Consider the following 24,505-nt stretch of genomic DNA (forward strand, 5'->3'; position numbering starts at 1 on the left):
GCTCATCACATCACATGCCCTCCTTAATGCCCGTCACCCTGCCACCCCATCCCCCCATCCCTCTCCCTTCTGGAACTCTCAGCTTGTTTCCCAGAGTCCAGAGTCTCTTATGGTTTGTCTCCCTCTCTGATTTCTTCCCATTCAAGTATTCCTTTCTGTTTTTGCCTTTCCTTCATTTCCTTCCCCCCTTCCTTGTCCTCCCTTTTGTTAGCAGTGCTAGTCTGTCGTCCTTTATTTACTGTGTATCTACAAGAAACATAAGCTTCAAAAATAGCTATTTTAAGACACTGTCTCTTACTTTTGATATCTGTCTATCCAACCCTTCAGATAGAATCAGAGGAAGCTGGGGATAATCGATCTGACACATTCACACCTGGTCTGATTGTCTGATCGCTGTGTGCTTTCTCTTGCTCGCGATACATAGTTTCACCGAGCAGCAACTGACAAAAACGTGAGTAGTACAAACATCAGGATGGGAATAAGGAAAGGCAATAATCGGGAGTTACAGGTCATTGTTTTAGACAAGTAGGAGATAAAGGGAACAAAATAGTGCATTGAAAATAAAATCTGTCCGAGAAAGGCGATAGGAAATACAAGGAATGGGGCATATTAGAAGACACGTTTGTCACACACACAGTAGGAAGGACTGAAATCTTGATGGCAAAAAATATCCATATGACACTAGTACTGAAGAAAAGTTTGTTTTTAACCTGAACATATCAGTGGCATAGTTTTATTTGTGGTGTGATGATAATCTCAAATTTCTACTGAATTTAAATATATAAACTTGAATATAAAGAAGATTAATTTTTCTATTAAAGATTTTATTTATTTTAGAGAAAGAAAGCAAAAGCAAGAGCAGCGGGGAGGGGCAGAGGGAGAGGGAGAAGCAGACTCCCCGCTGAGCAGGGAGCCCGATGCAGAACTCGATTCCAGGACCCTGAGATCATGACCTGAGCCAAAGGCGGACATTTAACCGACTGAGCCACCCAGGCACCCCAGGAAGATTATTTTTTTTAAAAGGTGAAGAATATGTGTAGCTGCCTTAAAATGAAAAAAAAAAAATCCATGACTTTAACAGCACACTACAAATGTTATTATAAAGTCATATAAAGTAGTGTTGAATATACAGGAAACATTTTTTTCTTTTAAAAGTATTTATAAATCTGGGGTGCCTGTGTGGGTGGCTCAGTCGGTTAAGTGTCTGCCTTCAGCTCAGGTCATGATCCCAGGGTCCTCGGATCAAGCCCCATGTCAGGTGTCAGGCTCCTTGCTCAGCGGGGAGTCTGCTTCTCCCTCTGTGCCCTCTCCCCCAGCCTCCCAACCCTGCTCATGCGTTCTCTCACATGCATGCATGCACACTCATGCTCTCTCTCTAATAAATAAATAAAATCTTTTAAAAAAAGTACTATAAATCTTATTTGTAAAATTATTTCTGATTGAGACCATTTCAAATTCTTACCCAGTGAGTCATTATTTGGTGGATTTCAAAGAAGTTCTGAATGGTGCTTCCCAGTTGTATGTATCAAATTAAAGCAGTTTTTGTTGTCTGTGTGGACAGATAAGTCTCATCAAGCCTGATGTATACTCAGCCCTGGTGGGTGAGCCCATGAGCAGTATCTGAGCATTTTGAACTGTGTACTTGGAGATAATGTAGATGTCATGTCCTGGTGGTGAGGGCCAGTACCTAATCAGATCCTATCATCTGAATTCCAGATGGCAACGACATTGAAGTCAATCTCTTCTTCAGTGGCTCTGCCTGGATGAAGTATGGTAGATGTGCATCTGATTGAGGTTCGTGACCAGTGCACAGGGAGTCCTAAGTTTTGCTTTCTGGTGGAAAGTTGCTCGGTTTTATTTTTTCACGATAATTACTTTTTCCAACAGTTGAGACTTCCCAAAGTCTCCATGCGTGACCACCTTTGATATGAAGAAATCAGGAAGAATGATTCTTTGAGCTATCTAAATTACTTAGAATTTAAGAAGTAGAATAAGAATTATGGTATGAGGGAGACAGGATTTTTCATGTATAATTTCATACATGAAACTTTTTTAAAAAACATTTCCTCTTAAGGGGGTCACTAATTTCAAGAATAGAGCTTTCTAAACATTGAAAAAAGATTTTTAGGGGCATCTGGGTGGCTCAGTTGGTTAAGAGTCTGTCTTCGGCTCAGGTCATGATCCCAGGGTCCTGGGATCGAGCCCCACATCAGGCTCCTGGCTCAGTGGGGAGTCTGCTTCTCCCTCTCCCACTCCCCCTGCTTGTGCGTGCTCTCTCTCTCTCTCTCACTCTTTCAAAATAATAAGATCTTAAACAAAAAAAGATTTTTAAAAACATTAAAAAAATGTTCCTTTTAATGGGGTTGCTAATCTCAAGAATGGGGCTTCTCTGAAGTTCTTAAGAATGTTCTATGTGTATGTTTTACCCCCTCTGTATGTAGTTTAGTGTAAAGTTTATAGTAAACTTTGCAACTTCAGAGGTGGGACTTCATACACAATTTTAACTCAGGTTCCTTCTTCCACAGGGCAAGAAGCTGAGACTCAGAGGGTTTTGGGGATTGGCTCAGGGGCACAGCGAAAAAGTCAAGATTAAAAACCTGGCACATAATTCCCAATCCAGTGCTGCTTCTGTTACAGCATACTTTTTAGAGCAGTAAGAGTTGTGAGCTATGGAACAAAGAGAAGAAAAAAAAAAAAAGCTTGTGAAACTTAGGTTTAAAAAAAATTTTTTTTTTCAAACCATCATACCCATTTGCACTTCCACAAGCTACCGGGTAATTATTCCCCACTTAAAAAATATCCCTAATATATACTAAAACTTCGAACATGAACAGAAAATGTTGGAATTACTTTATGAAACATGTGACTGACTTCCTTAGATTGTTCTCTGGGTGCACTCTATGGCTTTTTAGGATACACTATTGGATTTACTCAGAACTTTCTAGAGTGCATCTCTATAAAAATCGGACCTGTTCATGCTCTTCCACTGTAGCAGAGTGAAATAACTGTCTTCTAAATATCCTTTTCATTTGCAGTTCAAAAGGTAAAGTCCCTAAAAAAGCATCCTTTGAAAAGTCTGCCAGAGAAAGCTCAGATCTGGGGGGACAGTGTGGTAGTGAAGGTGAGGTGAGGGCAAGAGACCCTTGCTCAGCTCTCTGCCCAGCAACTACTCATTTGTGAACTCTCCCAAGTAAGGACTTTCATGGGCTTTGGCAACGTGCTAAAGAAGGCTGTGTATGAGCTCTCTGACCTGCTGTGTCTGCTTCTTCTCTCCCACTGTGAGTGGAGCAGGGACCTCGGAAACAGGTGAGAGGAAGCATGTGACCCTTTCTCCTTGCCTTAGAGAAGTGCATTCTAGGCAGGCCAGTGAATGCCGCTTATGGTCACCACTCAGACTTCTGGGATGAGTTGTATGAGGACAAAGGTTATTTTTAGAAAGTCTAATAATGGAATCTATTTCGCTTAAGCCGTTAGCAAATTAAAACCCTCTTCCAAAACAAAACAAAACAAAATCTGGAAGCTAAAAGTTATACAACTGCTTTTTTTTTTTTTTTAAGATTTTTTGTTTGTAAGTAATCGCTATAGCCAACATGTGGCTCAGACTTACAACCCCAAGTTCAAGAGTCACATGCTCTACGGACTGAGCCAGCCAGGCGCCCCTTCCCAATAGTTTTTTAAACTGAATGGACAGTATTTGGTTTCTAGGCCTAAAATTCTGTGTATAAACTTTTAAGATTTCCATATATGTATTAACTGTCCCTGCAAGCGTCCAGTGTTTTCGTATCTTTATCCTTGAGATCTGGCTGGGTTGGTATCTCGACACTCATGGGGAGTTTACATTCTCACTGTGTTTTTTTTAGCTTTTTGCTGAATCGTGCTTGCTAACATTCTAAATAATTATTTAGCCTTATCTCTAGCCTAAACTGGCACCACAGAATCTCAATTATTATAATTTAGTGAAGTGAGATTTTTTAATGGTCCACATAAAATTGCAAGTATGTCTGGCAATATATTGTTTTTGTTCATGTTACTTTTGATTTTGGCCAAAATTATTATATCTCCACGGAAAAATTAAGTGCTATTTTTCTGGCATGATTCATACTTTAATTTTTGGTCTAGTGATTTTTTTTTTTTGGCTTACCCATATATTCTGAGAAACTAATTGTCAACACATACTTTAGATTTTTTAGGGCTGATAGTAGTCATTGTATCAGGTTCTCATATGCTTTACATGGCCTTAGGGGCCTGATTTGAAACTTTGAATACATTTTTTCCTTAAATTTGCTAAGAAATCAATATATTCCCAAAGTATCAAAACTAAAAACGATTAACCAGATTGCTATAGCAAATTACATAGGTTTGTTTGCTTACATTCTTGGCTTAGATGTGATGAAAAATGATGGCATTGAATCTCAGCTGAATTTCATAGATGGTGACCAGTTTATGCCCTAGGGGCTATGTCTTCCCCTCAGGTGGAAAGATGTTATTTATGTTGATTCCATTTTTCCTTTGGTAATCATCCCTGACTTGGTTCTTATAGAGAAATATTGGTAACACTATAGCCTTGGTCAAATTTAGTTATCTTTTTCTTTTGTATTATTACTATTATTATTATTGTTTTCTACTGTGCTCACGTTTGAAAATGACCTAGACCGTGGCTTGAACATAGGATGTACAATGCATATATTTTCTGCCAAAAGGCTTCAGCCATTCTCACTAAAAAATAGGAAGATGGTCCATAAATCTATAATGAGAGAATTTCAGAAGAACAATTTTTTCCCCAAACGTGAAAAATCTGACTTTATAAACTGGATGTTTAAGTTATGCAGAGCACATAACTGCATTTCTCTAAACACAACGTGTAACGTTATTTTAAAAGGCAATACGAAAACACTCAGGGCATGTTTAAGGCATCAGTCTTTTTAAATATTTTTAAAGAAAACTATCTTATGGTAAAACACAGATACTAATATTTTGAGTAGTCGCCTATACCATGTAAAAAATGTTTCAGTTAAATTTGCAATCTTTAAGAAGCTCATCTTTTTGTAGCTCTCTAGAATTTTCTTCTCCTTTCAGGACTCCCTGTTTTTGTGGATTTGCTGTAGCTGTGTCCTTCTGTGTCCTGCTAGTAGTTATGTATTATTCTTTGCCAGTAGCTAGAACATACCAGCAAATAATCCTGTCAAGAAGCAAACCACTCATATGGTTGTATTTACGTAGGCAAAATATTTGTTCCCAGAGGAAAGTATTTTAGCGTGATGCCCTTTTAAACACGAGAGAAGCACTTCAATTGTTACTGAAATGTTTCCTTTTTAACATATAAGAGCAAGTAAACATGATTTCCAGTTTATTTTATACATGGCAGATAGGAGCATTTCAGCTCACAAAAAGTATTTTAGCTGGTCAGAAGGAGTTAAATATCTGGGAAAGATTCTTTTTGAGTAAAATTTTGTAAAGCCATTTTAATACATACTGAGAGATATGAAATCAAGTGAAGAGTCTGAATGATCCCAGTGCACTGAATAATTTCACATGGACATGCTAAGCAGATGAATTTATAAGCTATGTTCCGTATTGATTCCCTTGGTTATAAATTCAAAAGTGTCATGTGCTAACACATTTATAATCATTACATATATTAAGAGATGAATTTCAATAAAATGTAATAGTAACTGTTGTCCCTCTGGAACTTTCTCTTCTAGGATCACACTTTTTCATAATAGTCAAAATCTGACAGCTGGTTGGAGGAAAGGAGGAAGGGCAGGTGGAGATGAATGTTTTCATATCATCAAGTTTTGCTTATAGTGGAAGATAGTAATGGACTGAACTTACCAGTTTATAATACAATTTTCATTTTATTTTAAACATATTTTGCATGATATAAAAATATTGATCACAGTGAGCTTTACCAATTGTTATTGCTATAAAATGAATGCAGAAACAATATTTTTAGTGGAAATAAATTATATAGTCATTATTATTTTTTTTTAATCACAAGAGAAAAACCTCAGCTGTCTGGTCATTGGCAGAAAAACCAGTCATTAAAAGAGGTCTTTTGCAGACGAGCTCCAGTCCATTTCTGTAGAGTTATCCACACAGGTCAGCAAACGCTGACTTCTGTCTTGCTCTCCATGGTCCCACAAAGGTCTCTCTGTTCACAGACAGTTCTAATGTGGCAACACAGTTTTCCAAGACAGAAAACTGACAAACTGGAAAATAGTACAGTCTTAGTTCATATGCGGTCTTTTCCAGTATGAAGGGACACAACGACATACTTCTTCACTAAATATAAGTCCTTGGTCACAATGCTTTGGTCGATTTGTACACGGTCTTCTGTAACAACTAGGAAAACAAAGAGGAACACATTTTTGTTAAAGGCCAAAGCAATGAATTCATTATGCTACAAACAGTTGTTTTTCTAAATTTAAAATGAGAACAAAGTTACTCATTTTATCATAAAATTATTCTTAGGTTTATGTCTTATTGAAATTTGTGCTGAGAATTACAAACTGTAGGAGGAATGGTAAAGCCTAAAAGCAGTCTTGCTGATAGAACAGACGGGAGAGCGAGATGATGTGAGCGTTGGTTCTTTTGAAGGGCTCTCTGCTTCGCGGAGGAAAGGAACATACAACAGATACTGTGAAAGTGAGTGTGTAAGGTCTTGCCGATGGGGTGTGAGCATAGAAGTATGGCAGAGTTCACGAGTCTGGGACTTGTATGGAAGCCCGACTTGGAAGTGATTAAATGAAGCCATGTTGGCAGGACTGTGGTCCTCAGTGGGGAGACCCACCCTCATCCCGTCTCTCTGCTGGGCAGACAGCCGGCTGAGCCATGGTGGCCCTCTCCCCCTCTCCACCTGGGCTCCAAGTGACAAGAAGGTGGCCTGGCGGGGGAAGGGGCGAGGGACAATGCTTGCTGTGGGCACCCCTCTCTTCCTGTCCTAGACTTGCAGTTTCCAGCCGTGGTGAAAGGACAGATGATCAAACAGCCCCGTTGCTCCAGCAAATGGGAGCTACTTTTGAAGAAGCTGTGGGAGTGTGAGAAAGTCCAGTGCGAGAAAGGGGTGTACGTCCAGGGAATAATGCAAGATGACCCGGCAGGGAAATCAAAAGAACACTACAGAGAAACTGCGAATGTGAGTCTGAAGTTTCATTTCTTGTGCTCTAGCAGAAAAAAAAAAAAGAGTATCTAGTTAAAATGTTACTTTTTTTTTTTTTATTTCTAAGTACAGATGCATTATTATAAGACTTCTGGTATTCCTTTACTAAAAAGATGCAATTATACACAATGAATCATGCAACACTACATCAAATACTAATGATGTAATGTATGGTGATTAACATAACACAATAAAAAAATAAAATAAAAATAAAAAGATGCAATTCCCAATAATCAATGAAAGTTGCTGATTTAAGGCAGTGGACAAAAAATATATACTCTGCCCCCCCTTTTGGAATAAATATTAAGAGAAAATGAGTGTACATATTTTCAAAATATTCTTTTTTTGCTTCAATATATATGTAAACCTGGAAGTATATCCTTAGAAAAATGAACACAGGAAGAGTTTCAATAAATAGAAGATAGAACTCTTTTCTCGTAAGTTAATATAAGAATTCTGTAGAAAAAATATGATGGCTGGTTAGTCTTATGTAAACACAAAATCAGGCTTTCCAAATACACTAGGTTCATTCAGAAGGGTTCAATATACAAAATGGTTTAATAATCTTCAATAAGATTTAGTATCTACATAGTATTCTGCATTTTTGAAATATCCTTCTGGTAGAGTAGGGATATGCAAATAAAATTGGAATACAGTGATTGCTCAAAATATTCTAAAAAGGAAACAAAAGGATCCCTGTAAGGTACTCTAAAGCAATAATGGAAGAAAAAATGTCATCCATGAGGTACCTAGATTCACTGAAGTTCCCTCATGCAGCAGCTAAAATGTTAGTGTGGATGGGTCATCAGAAATAGGAATTAAAATGGGAGCACAAAGCTTGTGAGGATTAAAAGATGGACATTTTATTTTTTGGGGAACGTTAATGAACATTAATGCAGATAGGAAATTGTAAATAAATGAAATTTAAGTCTTAAGTCATGTGAGTGATCATCTTTTGCATGGGCATGATCACCATCTCTAAAGACTGAGTTTGGAAGAAGAGGACCCAGTGGAGGTGATGAAGCGCAGATGGTCTGAAAACCAAAAGAGCAGCCAGGGAAGGAAAATGTTACGTTGTTACGTCAGCCAAAGCAAAGAAGGGAGCTTCAAGAAAAGGTACAGAAAAGACACGTCACACGAAGACCAACTTGTCCACTGGCTTTGGCTGTGGAGTCTGCTGAGACCTTGAATAGCACTTTAACATGGCACTCTCGGGCTTAACCTGGGTTACAGTTGGTTGAATAAATGAGAGATGAAAGAGGTGAATGCAAGTGTTAAATGCCTGGGTCTTGGAGCAACCTTGAAGAGGACAGAGCTTTATTGCTAAAGTGTGCTCAGCATCATGGTAAGATGCTAATAAAACAGAAATTTGGGAACTCTCATTAATTGAGGGGAAAGAAAAGTAGTCGAAGACGTCAAACGTATGGGAGAGAGAAGGCCTATGTCTGGTGGAGCCGTGTTGAAGGAAATGCCAAAAGCACAGAGCTGGCTAAAAGAGACCACCTAACCATCAGATTAAAGAGGAAGTAGTTCCGGGATTAACACTGGGAGTGTTTGAGTCCAATAGTCTCATTTTGTTCTTCTTGGTGAAGAAGGGGGCAGATCAACGTTTAAGGAATGAGTCTGGAGTAATCTTTAACAATATAATTTATCTCTCTAATTCCGGGAAATACTTAAATATTTTTCTAGATACAATTCTACATTTAGTGGTGCTATGCTATCCTTCGGAAATTTTGCATAAAATTTTCTGCACTTGGAAGAGTTGTCCTACGTTATGATGGCACCATAATTTTTGTTGGGGGAAGGTCTGCCATGTTTGGATGTTCTGGAAATCCTCCTCACACGACTGTCCTGTGCATCTGTCTCCCAGCGCATGTTGAAGGACCACTGCCTCAGACTCAGCCTTGGGGATGAGCAGTAGGAGTGCATTCTGAGGTTGGATCTGGTTTTGGTTCCCAGGGCTCCTATCTTGCTTTTTTCAGGAGTAAACACAGTCTCAAGGAAAACTTAGCATCGGTTAGAAAAATAACAGAATTCGTCTTCCAGAACTGACTGGTCTCATTCCAAAAAGCCACTGCCATTTTGGTTGAGGAAACAATCCCCAGTTAAGAGAAAGGAATACGCTTCATGAAGATTTCTTACCTGCATGTTTGATGTTGAAATTTCTTTCCTTTTAAGAGGCATTTCTGTGAATTTTCTGTACATTCACAGGCACATTTTCCAGGGTTTAGGGGTTGATTTCTTGGGCAGGTTCTTTTGCATATGCACTGGCATGTGGTTTCATCAAATTCTCTGTTGGCCCCACATGAGTTGGGTAAAAGTTTGTTTTTACAGACACACTGGCATGAGTTTCTGTCTAGTTCTTTGTGAGGCCCACAGCTGGAAGGCCGGAGCCCCCCTTTGCAGACACACTGACACGTTTCTTCATCAAGCTCCTTGTTGGGTCCACAGATGTCATGGAATCCATCTGCAGAGTCTAGACAAACACAGTCAGACATTGTTACTATACCTTCCTTAGTTCTGGGTGTGGTGTGAAACCATTAAAAGCATTTAAAAGTGTCTCTTTATGTTTTTCATTAAAGGGTCATACACAAACATGGGTATGTTCCTTTACCAGGAAGTTCAAAACAATATCAATGTCAAGTAGAAAATGTCCTGTTTGGTAGTCAGTTATTCCAGAGAATGATGATCTGAATATTGTACGTGTGATCTTAATATTAAAATATTTGTTAATCAAAACAGAGATCCTTGGCATTTCATCTTTAAAATATCATTCTGCTTACCATCTCCAGAATTTGAGGAAAAAATAAAATCTTGCTGAGCCAGGCATCTGCAGAGGTGATTATTCCAGATGTAATTTGTGGGGCAAGTCTTGTTTGCAGCTTGGCACCTTTGGGAGAGACAGACGAGTTAATAGTCTAAGTGGTACCCAGAAGGGATCATCACTTTTCTTAGCTGCGTATTACAAAACCAATCACAGATCTGTACTTCTGAAACAAATAATGCAACATATTTTGAGAAAAAAGAAAAAGAAGAAGATAACAGGAGAGGAAGAAAAGGGGAGTATGTCAGAGGGGGAGACGAACCATGAGAGATGATGGACTCTGAAAAACAAACTGAGGGTTCTAGAGGGGAGGGGGGTAGGGGGATGGGTTAGCCTGGTGATGGGTATTGAGGAGGGCACGTTCTGCATGGAGCACTGGGTGTTATGAACAAACAATGAATCATGGAACACTGCACCAAAAACTAATGATGTAATATATGGTGATTAACATAACAATAAAAAAATTAAAAAAAAAACAATGCATGTTTGTGAAAAAGCTGTAAAATGATATAAGAATATGTGAAATGAAATGTGAAAGTTCCCTCTCAAAGTATCTCCCTCACCCACATATGCGGCCAAATTCTAATCCCAGAGGTGACCACTTAGTGATATGGTCTTCTATCACTCCAGACTTCGATCTTGTTAAGGCAAATACATTTATTTGTGTAATCACATGGTGGTTTAGTTTGTGTAAAAAAGGGGATAAGCCTCTTATATTACTCGGAAATTTCCTTCTTCCACTAAACAATACATTGTGGATATCTTCATAGGTCATTTCAAAATGTTCTGCTTGTTATTGGCTACACAGCAGTCCATAAAATGCGTGAGTACATTATTCTCCTATTGGTCGCTACCGAAATTGTTTCCAATTTGTGGCCTTTTCAAACAATTCTACAGGAAACATTTTTATACATTCACCTTTCCTGACTTATTTCTGAACCAGAGATACCTATAACTATAAAGGGTCTATTAATCCAAAATTTCCACTCTACACTCCACCAGAAGGTCATTGAAGACCTTGCTTCTTGTTGTTATTGCTGTTGTTCTAGTTTTCCCTCCCTCCCTCCTCTTATATTCTCATTATCTGTTTTAGTAAAAATTATGAACATATGGGCTTCAGTCAAGTACACCAAGTGCCCCCTTGCTCCAGCGGTCTGACGGCTGGCTAACTGGGACTCCTTCATATTGGCACCTACATGAAATGAGCCCTTTAGTGTGAAGCTTCTCTGTCCTCTGGGATGAACAGATGTCACAAGCTCATCTTGTCCATTGTCTCCTCCACACCTAGAATCAGCTATTCTTTCAAGGAGCCCTAATTCTGTCTGTTGGGAAATGGCATTTGGGATTAGGTTTGTTCAGTGCCATCAGGTTACATTACTACTCGACCTTTCCAGGGCACAAAGCTAGAAAACTCACGTATATCCCACAGAATGTCTCTTTTAGTTAACATTTACCCATTAGAAGGATTCTGGGCTCTAAATATCTTTACAGAATATATATAAAGCTCTCACTACCTTATTTTTCAACTGAGATTGGTACAGGGGAAATAACTGTATCTTTCACACTCAATATCGTGAACAATATGTGAGGGAAGAGCGTTGAGTTACATTCCAGACTGGTAGAACATAACGATCATGTATAGACATCTTAACAGGTGCACCGACTGTAAACAAACAGGTCACGTGCTTTGGATGTTGCTGAGAAAAGTTTCATAGTCCTACTGTATGATGATGCAATGATAGGCCTTTCTTTAAAAGAAATGATGTCTCGTATAGCACCCCAGGAAGGACTTTTTGAAGTGTAAGCACATCTACTGTTGGTAACCATTCTTCCCTTGACAACCGCCTCTAAGGATTTATGGAATCTCTCCTGCTCAGCAGTCTCTACAGCAGCTCCAAGACCCAGAGAATCTCTACGTGTCCCATTCAGTGGGAGAGTTTGCCTAAAACACCCTCCCACACCTCTCCATACCACCGTGAAGGGCAATGACTGTCTTACCCTTGTAACATTCTTCAAGGGTCATGTCTCCAGCCTGATGAAGACCATCTATTATGGAAAGTTTTCTTGAATTTATTTTTCATTTTTAAAAAGTTTTTGAATGCTGTGTGTTATTTGCTGTCCCACATCATAAGCTAATAATTTCTCACTCAGCATGCAAATAATAACAAGTAGCCATGTGTTAATAACCATAATAACTGTTGGATGATCAAGGAAACAGTGTTTGAGCATTTTAGATGCTACAGGTATTATCTTTAAGCTCTTTGTAGGAAATTAGTTATGTTTGGGGTTTAATTTTTCCCATTTAAGACAGTAAAAATTTGTTTGCAATGTATATTTTTTTGAAATAGGTTATTGATTCTTAAGTAAGAGATACCTGTACCTAGTTCTAGGGAAAAAACCAGTCATAGTGCTATTTCCAAATATAATTTAACATTACTGGTTTTAAATTTACTTCTTGACTTCATACTAATAACTTCCATTAAAATTTTTGCTCCCAACAATCTTTATATTTGCTTAAGTACATATTATATATGTGTATGTATAATAATAAAATATTTGCCTTACCCTGCATATACCATATGCCTTTCTCTTTATAATTTTATTTTTTGGAAAATTTATGTGATGTCAGCTAAAATTACAAGAAAATATATATTCAGAGGAGTTAATTCTGATCCATGTCCTCAGCATGCTGATCCTTTTTGCAGTTTTTGGTTTATGTTTTCAGTGTTTCTTTTTGTAAATAAAGAAAATATGTATGTATGTATGTATTTTTCCCATTCTGTTATCCAGAAGATAGCCTCCCTTACATGCTCTTCTAGACCTTGCTTTTCCACTTAGCTCTATGTGTTGGGGAACATTATACCTTCCTAATAATTTTATGTATTCCCAAGAGCAAGTCTTTACTTACCACGTATTTTGGTCATTACTGTTTTATTGGTTAATCATAAATGTACATTGTTTCACAAAAAATTCAGATAGTATTTATCAATTCTCCAAAACAATATCATTGTTTTTTTTTTATTTATCTACTATCCAAATCTGTAGTCCCTTCCATCAAATAAGATGTTGTTATGTTTAGTTATATAATAGTAATGCAATAAATCCTAGCTGAATGAAACTCAGACCACTCCTCCATAAATGAAGGTAAGTACGTTTTGCCCGTGTTCCCTCAAGGTTGACATACACATGATTTAAGTGACACACTCCCACGTTGGTATCAGGAGGGTACAGGGCTATGGTGGCTGCAGTAGAAGGGCATGATCATTTTGCCAATAGGTGATTTATACCGCTATTACCTAAGCCAGTGTTCTTCCAGTTGTTAGTTGTAATCCATCAGTGGATCATGAAATCCATTATAAGGGTTGGGAAATGCATTTGTAAAGTCAAAGAATGACATGTAATAAAATAAAATATTACCAGAATGCATGTGATAAAGATCGCTTTCTGCAACTATATTTCAGTCTCTATATGCATATATTTTTGTTATATATGCACATATAAATATGCTTGTACATGCCCTCACACATACAACCTCCCCCTCTCCCACATGTGGTGTATGTGTATGTGTGTATATGGTAGCAATGTCCAGTGTATTCATTTTTTAGTTACAGTCGTTAAAGTTGATAAACATATCTAAGCTATTTATTTTTATGGAAAAAAGTGTCAAGAATGATCTCAATCATTAGCCTAAGTGAGACTGGTCCATACTGAGGTCTTCAAATGCAGGAGAATGTGCTAATGTCTCTGTGCTGAAGTGAAAGTTGGTCTACAAAACTGTTCACCCTAAAGGGATAGGAAAATAAAGCATTTCCTATTTCTCATGTAGTGAGGGAAAAGAAAGAGTTTTGCAATATTTCACATCCTTAAAAATATAAATTCAAAAAATATGGACTGTGTGTAGAAACAGATGAAGGAATGCATTTCTGAAAATGTCCTACAAAACAACAAGGTATCTAGTGCCTAGTTTTACAGCATTCAATAATTCCCTAGAATCTGGCTACACCAGCCTTTTTGGTTTTGCACATTCACGTTGAATAAAAATATGGCCTTCTGAATAACAATTTCAACTGTTATACCTGAAGTGTTTTTGCCAACATAAACTTTATATTACAGACTAATTGTGCTTTGCTCAAGGTGAACTAAATATTTTAATTTCTAATATTCTTAAAAAGCTTTGCCAAAATTAAGAAATTACTACTTATCAATGTTAACATATTTTAATGTTGAAATTTGAAATCTTGCTAGATACCATTTAATTAAAAATACATATATTTGCATAGGATGCATTTTCAAAATTGCTAAATGAGATTCCCTACCCCAAAAGTGAATGTCAAGTTCTTAGCATTTAAAGCTTCTCATGTGAAAAAAAGACCCATTTCCAAAATCATATCTTAGAATGAAAGAAAATGTTTTTAATGTGGATAGAAGTTAGCATAATTTACTTATCTCCTACATATCTTCATCTCCAAAGCATTTTTATCCTATTGAAATTTTTCAAGTTCTGAATGTTAATATGTGTAAACCTATTAAAACTTTTAAAAAGAAAGTATTCTTGTATACTGTATTTATGAAACATTGATCCAAAGATGCATTTTGTCTGCAAAGCCCATGATTATGCAATTATTTGTAAAGTAGGTGTTGAGAAACACATGTAAATAAAGTTTCCTACTTTCCTTTCCCACCCCCTCACCCCAAACACAACCACAATCCTGTTTATAATACTCATGAAGGAAAAAGATGCTTTTCTAAGAATTATCTCAGTACCTCACTCAACTGGTTAGGTTACTGTTGCTAGTTAAAACCAGAGGACAAAAATTTAAGGGTATATGGTTCAAGAATGATGAATTTAATGATTAAAATTATTCTGATCTCGCCTTTATCTCTCTTTTGAAATTTTGAAAGACCAGCATGTTCTGTGTGATAAAATCCTACATATTGGGTAATAGTTGCTAGCTCTTGTGCTCTGGACACAACAGTAGGCTGTTTTGTGCATCCCACTGTTTGGGTTTTTTCATCATCTCTACATTTTGGCAATAGAGTTTCTATATGCTTGGAAATTCCCTGACTCCCCAAATCCATATTTAAGGAATGCAGACACACTCCCACCTTATGTTTGGCATTAGTGAGAACTGAGCTGAATGTAATATATTTTGTAATATATTTCTCAGTGAAAAAAAAAAAACCTGCATCTGGATTTATTTAAACTACTTTTGATCCACTTTACTAAATATCTCTTAAAATATTTCATAGACCGTTCAAAATGAATGTCAACATTAACTGAATACAAATTCAGCTCATAGCACTCAATGACTTTTTTAAAAAGCAAATTCTTTCTGTGGACATGAACTGTGCTATTAATCAAATACTCTCATTGGCATCTCTTTTCATAAGGTGTCTTCACAACAATCCAACTGATTAAAATTCTGCTGATCATGCAGTACCTACAGTACACAGTCTTGTTCCTCAAATAGCTATCCTGCCTTAAGTCTTAAATGTGGCATGTGATCTGTGATACTAGTTTGAAGGCATATACTGTGAGCTTTCATACATCCCTTCTAAGCATCTTTATATCATTCAATGATCTATCCAGTAAGATGATCTATATCCCATTAAGAAAACATATACAGGGTGGGGTGGAGGGGACTCCGTCCGTGTTAATAATTTTGATAAATATCCAAATAGAGTTTTGATTCCCTAAATGCCAACTGTTGATGTCATCTGAACTTCACCCACTGTGACTAACAATCACTCAAACCTGTAATTATATTTTGAAAGAATATCCATCCAGACCCTCTGGCCCAAGAGAGTTGTCGGAATAGCAGCTAGAAGGGCAACACTTTTCTTTCACTGTTAGAACCACAGAGCCCTGGGTAAAATACTTCACCAGTTTTATTCCCGAAGACTTTGAACTGTGTTCATCCTGAGTTCTTCATGTATGACCCTTGAATACACTTGACTATCTAATGCAAGGTGTAGAAAATGACTGATAGATTTGGTCTAATGTAGACATTTCTTAAAAATAATCATTAATGCATTTTAGTTGAACTTGACATTAAGTTGACAAACTCTTTGATCTAATAGTTCCTGCCTCTGGGTAACACTGCAGTCACAACTTCAGTGCAGAGGATATACTGATGGAATATTCTCAGCCATAGACCTTTTGCTATAATTTCTACCAGTTAGTCAGCAAGTCATAGCAATGCTGTGCTTCCAACTGTTATCTTTTAGAAGGCAGAAGCCAAATGGTCCAAGGGCTCATATACTGGACAGCCCAGTTAGCTTCCTTTTAGAAAAAAATACATTCCAGGGTCTGGAGACTCTTACTTGAGTTCCATGGGTGAATCAATTCATATCAATAGGTGCTCATTTGAAGGTGTTGGACAGTATTTAGATAATAACGAGCTTTGTAAAAAAAAAAATGAACAGAAATGTGAATTAAGATTTCAAAAATAACTGCATATTATCATGAGGGTTTTAAAATTATAAAGAGGATATTTTCAGGGCAGAATACAGATGCATGTTTTATGGGAAGGAAAGCAGTTTCTGATCAATTGGCGCAAGACTATGTCCTGGTTTAATTGGCAGATGTGTTACCTCTGCATTTCTGCTCTCATGCAGTTTATTAAATGTATCATGCTATTCTATCTCTATTTTTGGTGAAGCAAAAATGCATGATCTTGAAATTGAAAGGAAAGAAAAAATTAAAATGAGGAAAAAACCCTCATGGAAATTCAAGCTTCTAAGCATTAAGACTGAGGATCTGTTATAGATTAACAAAGACATTGAGCACTCAAGTTCTACTTCAAAGGTTGCCAGGGCTATAAATCTACTGTGTTGCTTGGAGAAGAGACGACTTCTCACACGAATGAAATTTTCCTTAATAAGCCCGAATAACTCTAACTTCTTAGAAGCAAATATATTTTAGTTGGTGTCTTTGTAAGCAATGTTGACATTTTTGTAAAAGAAATGAAAACCAGTTAACAAATAAAAACAAATAAGCCTTCAGGCTAGGTTTTCCATTTTCTCATCTTTTTTCACCCCTTCTTTTCCTCTCTCACCACACCAGGACTCTCCCCCAAAGACTGATATAACCTCTTTATCAGGTTGAAATCATCCATATTTTCTATTTTTAGTACTTACTAAAAAAAATTCAAGGTACCCTGGCTCTGCTGAGCATGGTCTTGTCATTCCTCTACCAAGAAACTCCCCGTGCTACTCCAGTACCTCTACAGAAAAGGTGAAACTCTTCAGGCTGGTGCCCAAAGCTTCCAAAGCACAGCCTTAGCATTGCTTTTTAAATTTAATCTCCTCTGGCCTTTACCAATTAACACCCAAGTAAATTATTCTGGTCTATTCATTGTCCCCAGAATGTGCTATTTCCTTTAGGAACCCTATGGGACATTGTCAATGAGAACCAACTGACCAATAAATTTACCCCTGGGTAAAATTCACTTCAGGTCACTTGGCTTTCAAATGTGACATCTCTCTCCTTTGATTTTACTCTCTTCCTAATAAGTAGCATAGTGCCTTCCCTATAGTAGATATCATAGAATAAGCATGAACATTCATTCATTCATTCATTCATACAATGGAATACCATACAGGTATTTAATGAACAAACCAGGCCTGTAGACCTCAAAATGATTAGATGTCTAATGCACACTGTTGAGAGAAAAAACTAATGTCACCACTTTAACATAAATATTTTAAACAAAGCTGTACTATATATTCTTTTGTCATATGTTAAAACATCCATATGCCATAAAAATGGAAGAGCATGAATGAGAATACAATTTCCAGGCAGTGGTTACCTCTGGGAACGGAGGATGCAGAATGGTGACTGGGGCTTTGGGTTGTATCTTAAGTGAATATGACAAAATATCTGTTGAATTTCAAGTCAGGGTGGAGGGATATATCATTTTGTGGTGTTTTTTCTTGTCCTTTAGTATATGTTTGAAGATTTTTTTTTAAAGAAGTTAAAAATACAGTAAAGACTGCATCCCCAGAAGAATGGATTGGCTCCAAATTTACTTTGAATCTCTGGTTTGCTCCTCTCAAGTTGTGTGATGTTGGGGAAAATGACTTAATCCCTCTGATTCGGTTTCTCATATATAATTGAGAATTTCACCTTGAGAATTCACCCTGTTTTTCCCTCTGCTTCTTTTCTCAAGGGCATTGTGCAACGTAGGTTATCAATAAATAAACACATTATCTCCATTTTATGTCCTTCAGATAATGGAGTCAGTCCTAGTCATTCTTGAGCTTGATCTAATACTTGATCATCTCACCACTTCTTTCCTTGAATTCTCGTTGGTTTTTACAATCTCCTTTGGATTTTGTAATAAACCGTTTTTAGTCTTAATTTTTCTGACTGTTCTTAGTTTCCTGCACATTGTTTCTCCCAGTTTCTTAAATAGTGATAATCCCCATGGTGTCACCAGCTGTTTCTCTTTTTACGGTCTATATTGTCCTTGGTTGGGTTTGTCTCTTCCCGTGCTCGACCAGCTCCAGGCTGGTAGCTACCAAAGAAGCGTGCCCACCTGGGCACCCTCCCAACTGCAGACCCCACTGCCTACCGAACATTTCACTTCGATTTCTTACAGATACCACAGATACCAATATGCATAGCCAAACCGAATTCTCCTTTTCCAATCCATTCTTCCCGTGAACACGCGTTCCATCTTTGTATCATCCTTGTGCTTTCATCCTCACCTTCTGCCTCTGTGTTCTCCCACACATGCATTTCCCAAGTGGTGGGCTTTCTGAAAAATGTCTTTCCACCTCTTTTCTCTCCATCCCCATTTCCACCGCTATGGGTCCCACCCTTGTTATTTCTCTATCAGATTATTTCAGAAGCTGTTTCAATACTTCCACCTCCTGTTTTGCTCCTCTAACCCACCTACTACACTGCCTTACTATACTAGACATACTTGGGTTTGTACTCTGCCACGTGAGCTGCTTTAGTTAAGAAATTATGTTACCCATTGTTTTAATATCCCACATCTCCTAGGATGGTGTGACAGACATGTCAGACTCAACATAAATAGCTCATGAATGAATGAATACTACTTCTACCAACGAACAAAATCTAGGGCATCACTTCTTAATCACAAATGACTCCCTCCATAGAAAGAGACCCTCCATGTAAGGGACCATGGGAATCCATGATGTTCAAGTTGGCAGAAAATATAAGAGGAAATAATTGGAAGGAAAGAGAATAATCTGTGAGAACATCAATAAGAATATTGCTATCTAACCACTTCTAGAGATAATCTCTTCCACCTCTGGAATTTCTGATCTATTTTGGTGCTGCTGGTATTGAGACTTGAAAGGTTTTCTTTTTTCTTTCTTTTTTTTTTTTTTGGTAAATACTAGAAATTCTATAAGATATTGGGGGAAAACATGGGTTTAAGAGCTAAAAAGACTTGAATTTTTATTTTTTCTGGCACTCTTCTTAGCTGTTAGGTTTATATGTGCTAATTAACATTTCCAAGGCTCAATTTTCTCATTTGTAAAATGTCTGTAAAAATAGCAGCCAAAATTCATTGAGTGCTTACTGTCAGGCATCAGGCACTGTGCTAATGTTGAACAGGGATTACTGATTATAACATCACTGCATCCCTGTGTGTTAGGTTTTGTCTTCATCATTCTCATTATTGCTCTTATTCTATTACAATATTATACAATGCCAGACTAATAGATAACATAGCACAATGTCATTGAATAGGTTGATCATGAGGATGGGGTTATAAATGTTACACTGCATTGTTATTTATAACATTTTGATTTATGTTTTGTTTTGGAGATGAGGAAAATGAGTCATGAAAAGTTTACAGAAGTTAGCGAAACTGCAAGCACAAAATGAATTTTCTAAGCAGGAAGCCGCATGCAGCATGCACACCCTTCACCCCTGTGCTCTGTGGCGTGAATCATCAGTGTAGCCACCTGGCGGGGCTAGTAGTATGAGCATGAGGCGATACGGGCAGATGCTTGTGCGGAGTAATATTTAATGAACTACTACTACTAATACAGATATAACACGTGTTGTCTCTCCTTAACTGGATCAGCCAGGCTCATGCTTGGTCCTCTCTCTCACTACCTTGAAGCATTCTGTGCCCATTTTAGAGGCTCAACAATTATTTTATGAATCACTTATTTTAGGAACGATTCATTTATTTATTGAATTATACTTCTTCCTAAATAACGCAAAACAAAACTGTCTGCTACTTAATTAATCTCATAATAATGGGAATATAATGCCATGCACTTGAGAAAGGTATGCCTTATCTTCATCCTGACAGTGGCTGCTGAGAGTGCAGGGTTGGGGAAGGACTGGGGCCACTGCTGGGAAATTTCAAACTCTATACAAAGGAGGGCTGGGAGGCTCTCCCCGCTGGGGAATCATGAGAAGCTTAAGAGATTTGACTTAGTTACCATAAAGACTTTAAGCAATCTACCATTTTAAACCTAAATGAATTTCAAAATTATAGTTAGTAAAAGGATCTGTTTCTCTTGGCTTTTCAAAAATCCATTTTTTTTACAAATAATTTGCATGTGATAAAATGCTCCTATTTTAAATTCACTGTCTTCCCCCCCACATTTATGCACCCATGTGACATTACCACAATCAAAATACAGAACATTCTTATAACCCCAGGCATTCCCTTTGCCTCTTCCAGTCAATCCCCATCACCTGTCTCTTCAGGCAACTACCGAAATGCTTTCTCTCAATCTAGATTCTAATATTTGCCTTTTCTAGAGTTCTTATAAATTGAGTCATACACCATGTGTTTTTTAGTTTAGCTTCTGTCACTCAGCTTAATGTTTTGAGATCCATTCATGTTGTGCATATCCACAGTTCATTCTGTTTATATTGCTCTGTAATATTCCACTATATGGATACACTGCAGGTTGCTTATGCATTCACCTTTGATGGACATTTGGGTTGTTGATTTATTGGCTAATGATGCTTATGTGAACATTTGTGGGCAAGTTATTGTGTGGAAATATGTTTTTATTTATCTTGGGTACATACCTAGGAGGCGATTTATGGATTATATTTGTAAGTGTATATTCAAGATCATAAGAATCTTCCAAAATGTTTTTGCAAAGTGGTTATACCCTTTCTCATTCCCATCAGTGATATATGAGTGGCACCTCATTCTCTCCAACACTTGCTTTTGCCATTTCTTAATTTTGGCCATTGTGGCGACTGTTCCTGTTAATTTTTAAGAAATGGTTTTATAACATAGCTATATATTCATTATATATAAATTATCATCATAGCAGTTTTTAATTAAATTGTGGGTCACAATTCACAATAAGTAGAGACCAACATTCAAAAAAAAGAGAAATAGAATAGAAAAAAAGTGAGGGCATCACGAGTAGTAAGGCGTGCATTCATAATGGGGACAATATCATCTGTAAGGGAGTAGAAACTGGGTATTAGGGAGGAGGAATCAGATCTTGCAATGGTTTTTGGCTCTCAAAAACCCAACAAAAACTTCTGAATCAGTGTTTAATTTCTATTGGGTTTTATGGGCTGTCATGTGAGCAGCACTGGCATTGAAGATATCCAAAGTGTATGCAAGATAAAACCTTTACCTCAAAAAGTTGAAAATAGAGCTGCCCTATGACCCAGCAATTGCACTACTGGGTATTTACCCCAAAGATACAAATGAAGTGATCCGAAGGGGTACGTGCACCCCAATGTTTATAGCAGCAATGTCCACAATAGCCAAACTGTGGAAAGAGCCAAGATGTCCATCGACAGATGAATGGATAAAGAAGATGTGGTGTGTGTGTGTGTGTATACACACACACACACACACACACACACACACACACACACACACACACACTGGAATATTATGCAGCCATCAAAAAGGAATGAGATCTTGCCATTTGCAACGACGTGGATGGAACTGGAGGGTATTATGCTGAGCGAAATAAGTCAATCAGAGAAAGACATGTATCATATGATCTCACTGATGTGAGGAATTCTTAATCTCAGGAAACAAACTGAGGGTTACTGGAGTCGTGGGGGGTGGGAGGCATGGGGTGGCTGGGTGATAGACATTGGGGAGGGTATATGCTATGGTGAGCACTGTGAATTGTGTAAGACTGATGAATCACAGACCTGTACCTCTGAAACAAATAATACATTATATGTTAAAAAAAAAAAAAAGAAGATAGTAGGAAGGAAAAAATGAAGGGGGGCGGAAATTGGAGGGTGAGATGAACCATGAGAGACTATGGACTCTGAGAAACAAACTGAGGGTTCTAGAGGGGAGGGGGCAGGGGGATGGGTTAGCCTGGTGATAGGTATTAAAGAGGGCACGTACTACATGGAGCACTGGGTGTTATACACAAACAATGAATCATGGAACACTACATCAAAAATTAATGATGTAATTGTACGGTGATTAATATAATAAAATAAAAAAATGTAAAAATAAATTATAGTGAAGAGAGGGCTGTCATGAAGGAATTTCTCTGGACCCAAGTACTCCATCTCAAAATCATAGAGAGCGACATTTTTTTTCATGCGTCTGTTAGCCGTTTGTATGTCTTCTTTGGAAATGTGTCTGTTCATGTCTTCTGCCCATAATATAAATAAATAAATAAATAATAAATAAAATAATAAAATAAAATAAAATAAAATAAATAAAATATCATAGAGCAATAGGTGCCTGGTGGCTGCTCCTTATACTCAATTTCTGGTGCTTTGGTGAGTGACGTAAGCTTTGGGAATTAAGTAGAAATAGTTTACATTTTATTATTTAATTCTACAGAAGTTATTCAAGCCATAGTATGTCACATGCTGAGAAGAAAGAAGGGGTTACACTGTCTTACCAAGAATCTAGCAGCTACAGAAGTTGTAAATTGTTTTCTCATATGAAGCAAAAGTTAAGTTCTCTAAAAAATTTGAAACTATTTAAAAGAAACTATTTAAAAACTTATCTTCCTTTTCTTGGAAAAATAATTGTTTGGAATGTTTTCTTTAAAAAATATGTTTGTATTGTTAGGTATTTATCTCAGTTGGTACTTTCCCTATGGGATTTGATATATTACCACTAAATAAGTAAATAAGTTACCTTAAAGGTTTCTCAGCAAAAACTGTAGTTCTAAAATTATGTTCAATGTTAAAAGCTTTTACATTTTTAATTTAACTTTTAACTATGAAAATTTTTTGTCATTTTTAATCCTACGTTGCACTACCTTTTTTATGTGTAAAGCCCAAATATACATATGATACATAAGGAGATACAAATAAGTCTATGGTAGTAAAATTTTACAAGGGAGGTGATTAGAGAAAAGGTCTATAAAAGATCCTTGGGGGGTGATAATGAAAAAAGGGTTGGGTAGCACTACAATAAAGGAAAGTGTTTTAAAATAATACTTTGTTTTACTTTTACAGTTCTATATAACTACATGTAGTTACATAGTTATTTACTTTAAATCTATACACTATATATGATATATACATATCACATAAACATAGATATTGCATTTCTTATTGTAGATAGTGGTAAAAAAAAACAATGAAAAACACAGGTGGATGAATCAGATATGAATCGTAATGGTAATAATAAATCCACCCTTTGTGGACCCTCTCCTAGATGCCAGGCTCTGTTCTAACCACCACAAGAGCATTCAGTATTCCATTCATTCCGCTTTACATCTTTGTGGGTTTACATATAAGCAAACTGCAGTTCAGACACATAAAATACCCAACCTTAAAAAGTGACTGAGTGGCCAACCAGAATTCGGGCTCAGACTGGGCTCACTGGAAGGCACAGGCTGTTTACTCTTTTTGTCTGTTCTTGCCATTGACAGTATCTTGCCTTTGACAGTATACAGTGTAGTAGTTATAGGGATAAGTAATAGTGAATATCTGGGCAAACATGCAGTTGCTACAAAACACTGCAGATAAATAAGTTATTTTATATAACAAGCAATGGTTGGTCAGTAGAGTGTATTGTTTAGTCTCCAACTCTGGAGTATGATTACTTGCTTCATCTATAAAATAAGGCTAACCTTGCTACCAACTGCAGAGGTGCTTTGGGGGAGGATTACACAAAACAGTGTATGTAAAGGGCTGAAAGCATGGTAACAGCTCAATAATTTTCAAGTCTGATTAGCTGGATTCTGTGGAGGTCATGAACCTACCTGTACCTCAAATGCTCACAGCCCAGTTGCACATGCCCATCTACAGACCCCTACAAATTCATGCAAGGAAAAAGCAAATACAGTGATTGCTATGGGCATTCAAGAAGCAGCGATGGCAGTGGTATTTGGACAAGACAAATGCAGGACAGAGACCTTTACCTGAATGCTGAGAAGTGGAGGGAGCTTTGGGAAGGCAGAAAAGAAAGGGCATTTATTTTAAGCCAGGGCCAGAAAAGAAAGAAGATACAGAGCAGGAAATGAGCTTGGTCTTCAGGGAATGAGACTTTATGAAGCCCAGACTCAGAAATGAGAAGCAAAACAAGAAAGAAAGGCTGGTCAAGGGACAAGGA

General features: G+C 37.3%; 1 protein-coding gene across 1 annotated transcript in view; it reads right to left on the minus strand.

The window, feature by feature from the left end:
* Nucleotides 1–5,961: 5,961 nt before the first annotated feature.
* The window catches only part of VEGFC (vascular endothelial growth factor C), a 102,100-nt gene continuing 83,556 nt past the window's right edge, over nt 5,962–24,505 (minus strand). The window contains exons 5-7 of the mRNA XM_028099826.2: nt 9,943–10,049; nt 9,302–9,635; nt 5,962–6,342 (exon numbers count right to left, since the gene is read on the minus strand). Coding sequence (XP_027955627.1) covers nt 6,228–6,342; nt 9,302–9,635; nt 9,943–10,049 — 556 coding nt within the window. The 3' untranslated portion in view covers nt 5,962–6,227. The remainder of the gene's footprint in view (nt 6,343–9,301; nt 9,636–9,942; nt 10,050–24,505) is intronic.

Source organism: Eumetopias jubatus, unplaced genomic scaffold (assembly GCF_037043125.1).
Source record: "Eumetopias jubatus isolate StellerSeaLion01/CBP00866 unplaced genomic scaffold, mEumJub1_p1.0 scaffold_2, whole genome shotgun sequence".
NCBI lineage: Eukaryota > Metazoa > Chordata > Mammalia > Carnivora > Otariidae > Eumetopias > Eumetopias jubatus.